General features: G+C 33.0%; 1 protein-coding gene across 2 annotated transcripts in view; it reads left to right on the top strand.

The window, feature by feature from the left end:
• The window catches only part of LOC114349370 (clustered mitochondria protein homolog), a 71561-nt gene that overhangs the window by 37573 nt on the left and 19909 nt on the right, over positions 1-14079 (top strand). The window contains exons 9-12 of one of the 2 annotated variants that reach the window (XM_028299721.2): positions 3838-4215; positions 7096-7301; positions 12956-13162; positions 13216-13314. In XM_028299721.2, coding sequence (XP_028155522.2) covers positions 3838-4215; positions 7096-7301; positions 12956-13162; positions 13216-13314 — 890 coding nt within the window. The remainder of the gene's footprint in view (positions 1-3837; positions 4216-7095; positions 7302-12955; positions 13163-13215; positions 13315-14079) is intronic. The other variant, XM_028299722.2, reaches the window with a different exon arrangement.

Here is a 14079-nt window from a genome sequence, read left to right on the forward strand (position 1 = left end):
ATTTTGTAGCGAGCCCCTAGAAGAAGGCTTTAGCTTGAATTTTTGTATTCCGCAGTTTCAAAAATAATACTTTATCTACTCTATGTCATATTATGTATAAGTTTTTAGTTTGTGAAAACTGTCATTATAGATAGCAGTACGTGAAGGGTTTAAAGTGTGCGTGAAGTAACAATGTATTTTAAATGGGATTTACTTTTTCGCACACTTTCAATGGATTTTTTCGCACACTTTCATATAATCAAATATCCTTAACGTTCGCGTTGTCATGGTGATGACAATATGAGCAATGACTTACAACAAAATTTTTGACAGTTTTGTGGTTTGAAAGTAGTTAGGATTTTTAAATGTCAAAGTTCTAAAAATTGTAGAATAGAAATGAATTCCAGGGACGAAGAGTTACAGTTTTTTTATTTGTTTATCGTAGATAAAATATTGTATGATACTGTGCGTGAAGTACTTTTTGCGAACTTATGCGATGTATAGCACTCGCTCAGTTGTCGCTCGTGCTCTAAAAATCGCGTGCGTTCGCAAAAAGCATACTTCACGAACTGTTTCATAAATAACTAGTGTTTTTGAACCTTGAACATCCATTATTCGATTTTTTTCAGTTTTAAATTGTTTATAACTCAAAAACGATTAACTTTAGAGAAAAATTACAAAAGACCTTTTTTGTTCCCAATGATCGAAAGAACGTAAAATAATGTCTACATGGGCCGAAAAAATTGATTTTTCTAATTTGTTTAAATTTTTTTTTAAATAAATGTAGCAATAACTCCGAAATTATGGCATTTAGGTATAGGGAATATAACATGAAAAATAATCAGTATTTCTTAAGGACCTCAAAACGCAAAAAATATACAGGGTGTTCCGTTTGAAATAAGAAAGTTTATTAGATTTCCAGAAAAACAGAAGATCTGACAACAATGTAATTATCACTATAATATCGGCTGCATTAGAAAACCCCTAACCACCAAAATCTATAAAAATCGTGCAAGCCGTTTCCGAGATCATTGAGGGTATCTATACATAAAATTCACTCTGTATATGTGTTGGACATTACGCCATCAGTGTTTTTTTTTTTAAATAAGCTTATCTGAAGCTAAGCCTCTCTGAACATCCCAAAAGCGTGAAACATACGTAAGGGGAAAGGGGATAATGGTCGCATCTGAAATATAATGCAATATTCACTGTCCTTCATTTTCATTTTATATAGATAACTTGACTATTTCAAGAAAAGTTCCATAGACAACTATTTTTAAACTTTTGGGAATCGAACTACACACACCGGCAAAATTAGCCGAACACCTTAAAAATGGGACATGTTTGATGTCTCGAATTTCCTAAACCTGTTGTTCGATTTGAGTGATTCTTTTAGTATGTTATAGCCTTATTAGTTAAGAATATCGGTGTAATAATATTGTTGCTAGACAGGTAAATGTCATTTTATACCGGGTGTTACAATCACACTGTGTTTTTTTCTTAAAGTTCGGAACACCCTGTGGAATATTCTAGCATATATAAAATATTAAAATGAAAACTCGATTGTAGACTTAGGCTTTGTTAACATTTTATTTTTTGATTCATTTGCTTATGTTGGAAAATAAAAAAGTTATGTGCTTTAACAACTAGCCATGTTTTTAATCAATAAATCTTCATAGTAGGGGAGGAAAGTATGCTAAATTTGCAGTTACTCGAGCGTTATGGGGAGCTATTGGATTGTGAAGAGTGGTTGCTAAAACCAAAAAAGGTTAAGTTAAGTTTTCCATAAAGTGTGGGACTCTCCATTTTTTAATTCATTTTCCATTTCCACCAATCGTTTTTTCCAATTATAGCGCCATATATCCAAAAATTGAAAAAATGTTGCGAATAAAAGTTGCTTATTTTTATGTCAAGGATCCAAAACTGCAATAAATATTGGGGGCTCCTATTTAAAATTTTAACCCTACCTCCGTGGGGGGTCGTGTTTGGTGCCATTCGCTTGATTTTTGAAAAATATTGAATAGGTGTATTTGGCAGTTTTACGATCTAATGTTCATTTCGCGAAATATCGCAGGGTTCGTATTCAAAATTTTTAATTTATCCCCCAGCCCTCTCGGTGGGGTGTCACGAGCCCCCACGGAGGTGTGGTGGGGGATTTAATTTAAAATCTTAAATAGGAGCCCCCCATTTTTATTGCAGGTTTGGATTCTTTACGTAAAAATAAGCAACTTTTATTCGACACATTTTTCGAATTATGGATAGATAGCGCTATAATCGGAGAAAATTGATTGTTTCAAATGGAAAACTTAACTTAACCTTTTTCTGATTTTAGCACATACTCTTCAAAATCCAATAGGTCCCCATAACGCTCGAGTAACTGCAAATTTATTATACTTTCCTCCCCTAATATGAGGATTTATTGATGAAAAACATGGATAGATGTTAACGCACATAACTTTTTTATTATCTCACATAAGTAAATAAATCAAAAAGGAAAATATTAAGAAAGAAGTCTACAAACGAGTATTAATTTTAATATTTTACATATGCTAGAATATTTCACAGGGTGTTTTAAACTTTAAGAAAAAAACACAGTATGATTGGTACACCCGGTATAAAATGATATTTACCTGTCTAGCAATAATATTATTACAAAGATATTCTTAAATAATTAGGCTATAACATACTAAAAGAATGACTCAAATCGGACCAGTGGTTTAGGAAATTTGAGACATCAAACAAAAATGCAGGTCATAAATTAAAACACATATTCTGGGACCAAAAATAGTTCGATCAAACTTAACTTACCTTAGTCCAAATGTGCATCTAAAAAGAGTTACAGCCCTTTGAAGTTACAAAATGAAAATCGATTTTTTTCAATATATCGAAAACTATTAGAGATTTTTTATTGAAACTGGACATGTTGCATTCTTATAGCAGGAGTATCTTAGAAAAAAATACTAGTGAAATTTATACACCCCATAAAAATTTTATCCTCCCTTAAACCTTCCCAAACTCTTGTGTACGTTCCAATTAAATTATTATTGTGATAACATTAGTTAAACACAATGTTTTAAAAACTTTTTTGCCTCTCAGTATTTTTTCGATAAGTCAGTTTTATGGGGGTTTTGTTCCTTTAAACTCCCCCAAATGTTTGTGTACGTTCTCATTAAACTAATATTGTGGTACCATTAGTTAAACACAGTATTTTTAAAAAATTTTTGCCTCTTAGTATTTTTTAGATAAGCGACCTTTTATCGAGATTTGGCTTCTTTTTTAAAATGTTTCAAAATATACTTAAAAATGTAAATTATAAAATAAACTTTCAGATATTAACAGGTCTCTCTAATCGTACTTAACCATATACAAATATGTGGTAGATTCGACAAATATTCAGAATATCTCGATAAACACTGGCTTATCGAAAAAGTACTAAGAGGCAAAAAAAGTTTTAAAAATATTGTGTTTGTTTAACCAATGTTACCACAATAATAATTTAATTGAAACGTACACAAAAGTTGGGGGGGGGGGGGGGGGTTTAAAAGAACAAAACCCCTATAAAATTTTTATGGGGTGCACAAATGTCCCTATAATTTAAGATGTTCCTACCATAAGAATGCCACATGTCCATTTTCGATAAAAAATATCTAACAGTTTTCGATATATTGAAAAAAATTGATTTTCATTTTATAACTTCAAAGGGCTGTAACGTTTTTTATGTGTACATTTGTACTAAGGTAATTTAGGTTCAATCGAAATATTTTTGGTCCTAGAATATGTGATTTAATTTATGACCTGCATTTTTGTTACACCCTGTATATTTATTCTTTGATAACTGATAAAACAATTACTTTTCAGTGGAAGGAGAAGAGTTGAGTCGCGATGTTAACCTGTTTGGATTCCCAATTGAACATAAACATAAACTTTGTTGTTTGAGGCAGGAACTCATCGACAGCTTTGTGGATTCGCGCTATATGATGTTCATTAAGTATGCAGCCTATCATTTGCAACAGTTGAATTTGAAAAAGACCGAAGAAAAGCAAAAGCACGATGAAAATGTCAAAGCCATAGAAGAAACCAAAAAGGATGATGCCAGTAAAGATAATAAAGAAACCGAAGAAATAACTAAAGATAATGATACAGAAAAGGACAATTCTGAAGAGAAGAAAAGTCAATTAGAAGATGCAGAAGCTAAGAAAATTGTTGAAAGTATAACGGATGGTAGCAAACTTGAGCGTAAGTAGTAGTTGCTTATAACCTTTCACTAGATAAATTTTCCAGTTGCCGACTCCGATCTTCTCGGCATCTTGTGTTACCCCGTCCATCCACCTCAGCTTTGGTCTACCCCGTCTTCTCATTCAGGGGCCCGGGCTACATGCCCTGCCCACTGCAGGAGGTTTCGCTTAATTATAGTGATAATATCTTTTCCACCAAACGTATGCTTGTAGATATTCTGCAGTTCAAAGTTATATCTACGCCTCCATATTCCGTTCTCACAAACTGCTCCGAATATCTTGCGTAGCACTTTTCTTTCAAAAATCGATAGAGCGGATTCATCTGTTTTAGTTAGCGTCCATGCCTCTGATCCATATGTGAGAACGGGGACTATCAATGATCTATACAGCCTTATACGAGTTTTTTGAGACAGACGTTTGTTATTATTCGTCTTTTTATTTCCCCTGATGTGTTATTTTTGGGGTTAACCGATGTCCCTAGATATATGAACTCTTTGATCGCTTCGAAGTTTTGGTCATTGATGATTAGATCTGCGTCAACATTTCCAGCTCTTGTGTTTGTGTTAGTCGTCATGAATTTGGTTTTATTTCGATTTATATGTAACCCCATTCGTTCTGCTGCTGCTACTAGATTGGTTAGGATTTCCGCAGTTCTCGCTCTGGTTCTTGTTATAATGTCCACGTCGTCTGCATATGCTAGAATTTGGACAGATCTATTGAATATTGTTCCCCTGCTATCTATATTAGCGTCTCGTACGACCTTTTCTAATGCTACATTAAAAAGTTGACACGCCAGCGCATCTCCCTGCCTTAACCTCCTATGTATTTCAAATGGGGTTGACGCGTCGTTTTGAATTTTTACTGCTGATATCATCTTCGCCATTGTCACTTTTATCATAATATGAGTTTTTTGGAATTCTTAACTCATTCATAGCGTTGTAGAGACTTGGTCTTAAGACACTGGAACAAGAGTTCCAGTGTCTTCCAGACAAGTTCTGGAACTAATTAATAAAAAACGGGTACACTCATACTCTCCGCCTGTTGCAAAATTACTTTATTAACGATATGGATTTATCTTCAAAATACAGCTCATATTTTGTACTAACCTCATGTGATCCAAATCTCTTCCCCTGAAATATTCTTTTGAGGTTGTTCTTCATCTCTCCGTATCATGTAAATCACTCACGTAGGTTATGAAGCCATGATATCCTTCGACTGGGACCTCTCTTTCCACATATTTTGCTCTGAACAATAAGATGGAGTACACCTGTTTTCGTATTTTTACGATTTTCACTACTTCGGGGTATTTTCTTGAACGTAATACCTCTTCATTTTAATACCGCTGTTGTTTTATCGTTAAATATAATACTGTAGTCTCGAACTGTACTATAATATATTATTAACTTTTTTCTTATTCCTGTCAGCACTCTGTATAGTACAATTAGTAGTATACCGCGGTATGTCATATAAAACATCGGATCTTTTCAGAAATATGTATATCTATGAGTGTACAATAAATAATTTTGCAAACAAGCGTTATATAATTTTTTTGGTGGCTACTATATGATGTAAATTCAATGTTGAAATATATAAAAACTAATCAAACTGAAGTTAAAATTTTTTATGAATATTACCTGAAACGCAACAGTATTAATAGCCACAAATTAAATATTTTTAGATTAAAAATGAATAACCATTTTCAATTTCGTTGCAAAACGAAAATACAACCGCATCATATTTTAGTCCAATCAGAGAGTGCAGCAAGCACCTCTACCGGTTTCGAAACTTATTAGTCTCTCATCAGGAGGCACATAGGCTGCTCTCTCTGATCCAACCAAAACAAACCCCGGCGTGCAGTCACGGATTGCAACGAACGAAATGACATAGATGCCCTAGCGGCAACTGCTAGAAAAAGACTAAGTTTTCAATCCAATGGCCTATAAAACAACGTAATGTTACTCTACATCCCGCCAGACTGAAAACAATGGGAACCTTCTCTGGTTACACCTCCGAGGCTTCTACAATTTGCAAGCCATACGCATGCTGAGACTAAGGAAGATGAGAGAATTTTACAATTTATAATTCACGTCCCATCTGCTCAGCGCGGTAAAGTTCCAACGAGAATGGTTCCCTTCGTACTCCAATCAGGGTAAACATGAAAATAAAAAATGAATAACTATTTTCAATTTCGTTGCAACAGGAAACTACAGCCGCATCATTATTCCAGTTCAATCAGAGAGTGCAGCAAGCACCTCTACCGGTTTCGAAACTTATTAGTTTCTCATCAGGAGGCACATATGCTGCTCTCTCTGACCCAACTAGGACAAACCCCGGCGTGCAGTCACGGATTGCAACGAACGAAATGGCAGGGATGCCCTAGCGGCAGCTGCTAGCAAAAAACTAAGTTTTCAATCTAGTAGCGCATAAAACAACATCCAAAAATGTTACTCTACATCCTACCAGATTGAAAACAATGGGAACCTTCTCTGGTAACAACTCTGAGGCTTCTACAATTTGCAAGCCATAACGGATGCTGACACCAAGGAAGATGAGAGAATTTTACAATTTATAATTCACGTCCCATCTGCTCAGCGCGGTAAAGTTGTAAACATGTAAATCAAAAATGAATAACCATTTTCAATTTCGTTGCAACACGAAACTACAGCCGGATCATTATTCCAGTTCAATCAGAGAGTGCAGCAAGCACCTCTACCTCTAGTTTTTTTTTAGTTTTTTATAAGTATGTAGTTAATTTACTTGAGTATTAACTAATGAATTTTAACTTCTAACTCTTTTCCTAAACTGATCTTAAAACAGAAACAATGGCCACCGAAAAAAATATCGACGCTAATTATCATTAATTAATTAATATATTTTATAGTAGAAGAAAGCACCAAAAACATAGTGAAAACTGCTTCCATGGCTGTAGGATCTCTCAAGGATACAGAATTTGATATAAGATTTAACCCAGATGTATTTTCTCCCGGAATCAAACATTGTCCAAATTCCGATCCTCCCATGGCAAAACAAAAACAACTGATCAAAGATGCCGCTGAATTTTTGTTGACTGTTCAGATTCCTACTTTCGTAAGTATACGTTTAAAAAGTAATTCATCTATACTCGGAATCACGAGTAGTTTTCAGTGTAGTGCTTATGACAAGCGACGTTGTCATTTAAAACCTACAGACGGAGAGGCAGCGCTGAAAAATCTCTTTGAATTTACTAAAGCTAGATTTTTCACAGTTGATTACTGTGATTGTTAGGTCTGGATCCCGCGTATGAAAAAAAGTTGATTAATAGCAAGCTGAAAATTTGTTAATAGCTTAAGGGTGTCTAGTCGGACAAACTTTGATATATGGGAACACTGGAACAGGAAAAGTTTTAATTGCGGAACAGGTTAAAAATTTGGAACGGTCACACCACGAAAACGGCACATTTATTTTGTCCGACAGAACAGACTTAAACTCTTCGAACAGAGATTAAACTCTCATGCAAAAATCAGACTGCTATGTATCACCAAATGGGCGTTTTAATGAGTGGAACATGTAGAATATGTCAAATGACAGGAATTATGACAGGTGATAAATAGCAGTCTGATTTTTGCATGAGAGTTTAATCTCTGTTCGGAGAGTTTAAGTCTGTTCTGTCGGACAAAATAAATGTGCCGTTTTCGTGGTGTGACCGTTTCAAATTTTTAACCTGTTCCACAATTAAAACTTCCCCTGTTCCAGTGTTCCCATATATCAAAGTTTGTCCGACTAGACACCCTTAAGACATTAACAAATTTTCAGTTTGCTATTAATCAACTTTTTTTTCATACGCGGGATCCAGACCTATGTGTAGAGAAACATACTGCGGTCGGTCAAGCGAAACGTAGAACAGGGGTTACTGAGAGGGTATCAAAGTTGCTTTCCTGTGAAGGTAATTAAATCCATTTACTAAGGCTGAAAATCAGTACATACATTCTAAATTGAATATAAATAAAAGTTATTATAGTCGGTCAGCTGTATGATGGGACAGAGCCGGTCGGTCGGCCCCAATGAATGTACAGGGTTATTCACCATATTTTGACTGTCTTGTAAACTGCTTTATTTACAGAATTAGAAAAAAATGTTAAATACAAAAGTTATTCGATTTTTAAATTATGATTTTTGAAGTTATACTTCTTTAGGCGCGATATGAGGGTGAATTTTAATATAATTAAAACCTTCAATCTGGGCGCAGTCGCATTATAACTTTGTTCTGATTGGATGTTCAAAGGACATGTCAAAAATTATTCAATATGGCGGCTGTGGCACAGCTGTGGTTTGATTATTTATGGTTGTTGCGTTTTGGCAAGATTGAAGGTAGAAGAGGTTTGGGCAGGAAGAAGAAATCCTGGCTGAGAAACTTGAGAGAATGGTTTCAAATACCAGAAGCTGCGAACATAATACATGCGGCACAAAACAGAGAAACCTATCGTTTGATGGTCGCCAACCTTCGGTTGAAGACGGCACATAAAGAAGAAGTTGCGTTTTGAAATTTGTGGGAAAAGAAACAATAAACAAAAGTTAGTTAATAGTTATACTGCCTTTTTAAATAGTTTTCATATATATTTTTGGACTTTTGGACTATTTTGGACAAGGAAAACTCATTCTAATTTGGTAAGTAGTTTTTATTATAATCATATTGCAATTATACATTTGGATTAGGTTGGAATAAATTTATTTTCGCAAGAATGGGGATTTTAGAGAGAAATCCGAAATTAGGTCTGATTTTTAAATTAATATGATTTTTTGGCGTAGATTTATTTATCTAGTAGGTATGTAATGCTTTGATTTACATACTTAATTTGATTACCAACAAAAGTTCTACCAATCTTCATATAATATATTGTTTTCTTACTGTCTTGTTATATTTTAATATTTTCTTCCACAAAAATCAAACTACATAATTTGATTAAATTCAGAACAACTGTCAGACAGTAAAACGTTCAGTTGCCCTATTTTTCCACATTACAAATAATGTGTAATTCGATGAGTGAGTCTAGGCTTCGATTACGAATCAAAGCGCCCCCAAATTCGCGGGTTCGAATCCCGATGCAAGTTTTTATTTTTTTATGCATTTTATGATTGTAAGTATATTTGTTATATAATTTTTTTTTTTAGAAAATGCGTATTTAAAGTTTTTGCCAACAATTATTATCGTTCAGAAATCACTTTTTCTTTGTGGCATTTTTCAATGTGTTTGTGTGCGTTTTATTCTTTTATTTTTTTAAATTTTTGGTATTGTCTTAATAAAATTTTTTGGAAAGTAGTAAGTATTAAAATTAGTTTAATATTTAAATAAAATATAAATAAACTGTGTAAAGTACATTATATCAATTTCGTTAAAATCACATAATATGTCATAGAAGTATAACTTCTTACGTGCGTACAAAGTACACACACACATTCTTTTTCTGACATATATATCGTACTAGTGACGTCATCCATTTGGGCGTGATGACGTAATCGACTATTTTTTTAAATGAATAACTTAAAAATGGCGGTCGTGTGCTGGCTCATTTGAAAGGGTATTCAATTCTCTATACAGTACTATAAACATTAAGATCATTATTTATACAGGGTGTCCAAAAACATTGTTTGAATTATTAATTTAACAATTAATTTAATTAAAATTTTTTTAATTAACCCTGTATAATGAATCATGTTAATGTTTATATTACTGAATAGGGAATTGAATAACCTTTCAAATGAGCTAGTACTCGACCCCTATTCCCCTTTAAAAAATAGTCGATTACGTCATCACGCCCAAATGGATGACGTCACTAGTACGATATATATGTCAAAAAATCATAATTTAAAAATCGAATAACTTTTGTATTTTACATTTTTTTCTAATTCTGTAAATAAAGCAGTTTACAAGTGGGTCAAAATATAGTGTACATTCACTGGGGCCGACCGACCGGCTCTCTCCCTTCATACAGCTGACCGACTATAATACTATAATAACTTTTATTTATATTCAATTTAGAATGTGTGTACTGATTTTCAGTCTTAGTAAATGGATTTAATTACCTTCGTAAGCACTTTGATACCCTCTCAGTAACCCCTGTTCTACGTTTCGCTTGACCGACCGCAGTATGTTTCTCTACACAATCACAGTAATCAACTGTGAAAAATCTAGCTTTAGTAAATTCAAAGAGATTTTTCAGCGCTGTCTCTTGGACTACTAGGCACGTTCTTGATCGGCGCGTACAAAACAGGACCGCGTTGGCCCTCATGTACATAACATTAAACCATGCAATCATATTAGAATAACATTTACAACTTCAAGACTTTTGCAAATCACACAAAATTTAATAAAAACATTTTCCTTGAAACTTTTTTACTAAATTATACAGGGTGTGACAACGGGACGGAGTCTACTAGGAAAACTGTCAGTGATATTAAAAATGTATTCGGCACAAATTTGTAGCTCCACAGTGACTACAAATTTAGATTGATAATTCATATACCTACAGGATGTTCTAACATGGATCAATGATATAAATTTTTATATTTTATAAAGGAGATTTTATTTAAGTAATTTTAAAATCTTAAAAAAGTAATGTAATATTATTTATTGCATATTTTATTATAGGGCAGTGAATGAGGGTATTTGGCTCCGAATTCCATCCTACTACATCGATTTACTTGATATTTTCACAGTAAGTAGGGAATAGCTTAAGAAACAAAGTCTACCCTATGACGATGTACGCTTTTGTCTTGGGGGTAGTTATCACCTCTTTTCGGGGGTGAACATTTTTTTGTTAAAATAGCCACGGAAGAGGCTAGAGAACCTAATTCTAAGCAAAAACTGTTCTATAATTATTTTTTAAAAACTCGATACTTTTTGAGTTATTCGTGGTTGAAAATTGGCCATTTTCATTGAAAAATTACACCTTTTCGGACGGATTTTTGCGAATACTTTAAAAACTATGCATCTGACAAAAAAACTATACAAAATATTTTGTACCTTATAAAAAAACAAAGAGATTTTTCCTTCATAAATCTAGTTATAATACAAAAAGAGATATGGTAGGTGAGAAGAGTTTGTTTTTTTTTGGTGCTTGCTCAAACCGGTGTATTCAACTTGAAATAACAGAGAAACGGTCGATTTTAGGTGTATAATGATACTAATAACTTCTGTAGTGCTTGAAAAGGAATTTAAAATGAGCAACATTAAATGTCGATTACATTCAAACTAAGCGAGATATGCTACAAAAAAACTGATGACTAATGTATTTTAAGAAGAAATGAGAAGTATATTTAACCCCTCATCCATCAGAATTAAAATACATCATTTTGCTTTCACAATACTTTTTATTATAGTGTTATTTCTATGTCCAAAAATTTGGATTGGTTTAAAATGAACGGTTTTTGAAAAAAATAAGATCAAATTATACAGCGCATTTTTAAATTTTATTGAAAATCTTCCTTTTTCTCGAAAAGATACGAAAAAAAGATACCACACAAAAATGTGGGGTTCTTTTAGATAAAAATTTCATTTTTATTTTTCATGACTGTATCTCTTATCAATTTCAAGTTACATGGAGAAAAAGGAAGATTTTTAAGAAAATTTAAAAATGCGCTCTATATTTTGATCTTATTTTTTTTAAACCATTCATTTTAAACCCGTCCAACTTTTTGAACATAGAAATAACACTATATTAAAAGGTATTGTAGAAGGAAAACGATGCATTTACATTCTGGTGGATGAGGGTTAAAATCACTTCTCATTTTTTCTTAAAATACATTAGTTATCAATTTTGTTTGCAGCATATCTCGCTTGGTTTGAACGAAATGGATCTTTAATATTGCTCATTTTAAAGGTAGTTTCAAGCACTATAAAAGGTATTCATAGCATTATACACCTAAAATCGACCGTTTCTCTGTTATTCCAAGTTGAATACACCAATTTGGGCATGTACCAAAAAAACAAACTCTTTTCGCCTACCATATCTCTTTTTGTATTATAAGTGGAAGATTTGTGAAGGCAAGCATTCCTTTGTATTTTTATAACCTACAAAAATGTTTTATATAGTTTTTTTAGTTAGATGCATAGTTTTTAAGGTATTTGCGAAAAACCGTTCGAAAAGGTGTTGTTTCAATGAAAATGGCCAATTTTCAACCACGAATAACTCAAAAGGTATTGAGTTTTCAAAAAAGAATTATAGAACACTTTTTGCTTAGAATTAGGTTCTCTAGCGAATTCTGTGGTTATCTTAGCAACAAATTTTCCACCCCTGAGAAGGGGTGGGAACCTCCCAAGATAAAAGCACACATCGGCATAGGGTAGACTTTGAATTAGGAGATAAGTAGACGCTATTTCCAAAATTTCATTAAAATCCATGCAGTAAGATAGAATTCGGAGGTAATATCCTATTCTTGCTCCCATTGACTGGCGTATTAGTTGTGTACGAGGTTTGTCAAAAGATGTGATTTTTTTTTTCAAGAGTATAGCGGCTGCAAACACTCCTGACCATTGAGCTGCGCGAAGGCGTAGTCAAAATTCACGTAAAGGCTACTGCGCCGTGGTCAAGAGTGTTTGCACTATCTCTAAAGTATCTTTATTTTTAACAATCTCAAACATTATTATAAGGAACAGATGTTTAGAATTAAAAATCATAGCCACTCATTATTAATTTTTTGACAAAAGTGACGTCGCAAATTTGTTTATAATGTTATCAAATATGACAACTAATGTATATTTTTAGATTCGTGACTGCCTGGACCACTCGTCTGCACCAATGGATGGTACAACATTATCGGAAGCACTGCACAATAAAGGTATAAATATTAGATACCTTGGTAAAGTTACACATTTGTTAGCAAAAGTTAGGCAACTCGAGTACCTGTACAGCATTGCCGCTTCTGAGTTAATATTAAGATCAGCTAAGCATATTTTTACTTCGTACTTACAGGTTAGTTACTGACTAGTAGTTATGAAATGTTTTTTAATTTCGATTTATTTTAGGGTTGTGAAATGATGAATCTATCGGTAGCTATAGCGCACTTTTTGAACTGCTTTTTATACTCTGGTCCTATGACTAATCCACTACAAGGTCAAGATGAGGTAAATGTATTTATTATATATAAATAAATAATCATCTCGTTGTAAAACGAAACAAGACCGTCTTATTTTAGTTCGTTCATACTCTGAGCTAATTATCAAAATACAAGGAAAAGTTATTTACCAGCAATTTTATTGCTGGAATCGAATCTTATGATTGTATATATTAATAATATAGGTATGCAAAGTCCGCAGATAGTGTACTTTGTTTATAAGCAAAATGGCGCCCGAAAATCGTGTTTTTTTTTTCAATTTTTGCTCTATAACTCCAAATATTTTAACTTTACACCAAAAACACCCAAATAAAAATTCACCATAATTAAATTCTGCATAGAGACGTGTTTTTCCCGATTTACTTCGACGAAAATTTTCCCCGGAAAATGCGGGTTTTTCCAACAAAATATTTAATTTTCAACTAAAATTTTAGATAAGTAATTGTTTATCAGTAATTAAATAACTTGGTAATATAAAAGCTCTTTTCGTATAGATTATAATTCCAGAAGCCGATGGAAATTGAATGAACAGTTTATCAACAATTGAATTGTTAATTAAAAATTTACGGTCACTATAATAATCACAATAATTATGATACACAAGAATAACTATGATTTTTGTATAAATAGACACTGTACCTATCTAATGTACTTTACAGAATTGAAATTGGACTATTTAAGCGACCTCAGGGATATTTTAAAATTATAAACAATTTTTTGGCTTATAAACAATTAGAATATCTCGGGAAATATTAAATTAGATTAAATCATGAAA

The sequence above is a fragment of the Diabrotica virgifera genome, chromosome 4 (assembly GCF_917563875.1).
Source record: "Diabrotica virgifera virgifera chromosome 4, PGI_DIABVI_V3a".
Lineage (NCBI taxonomy): Eukaryota > Metazoa > Arthropoda > Insecta > Coleoptera > Chrysomelidae > Diabrotica > Diabrotica virgifera.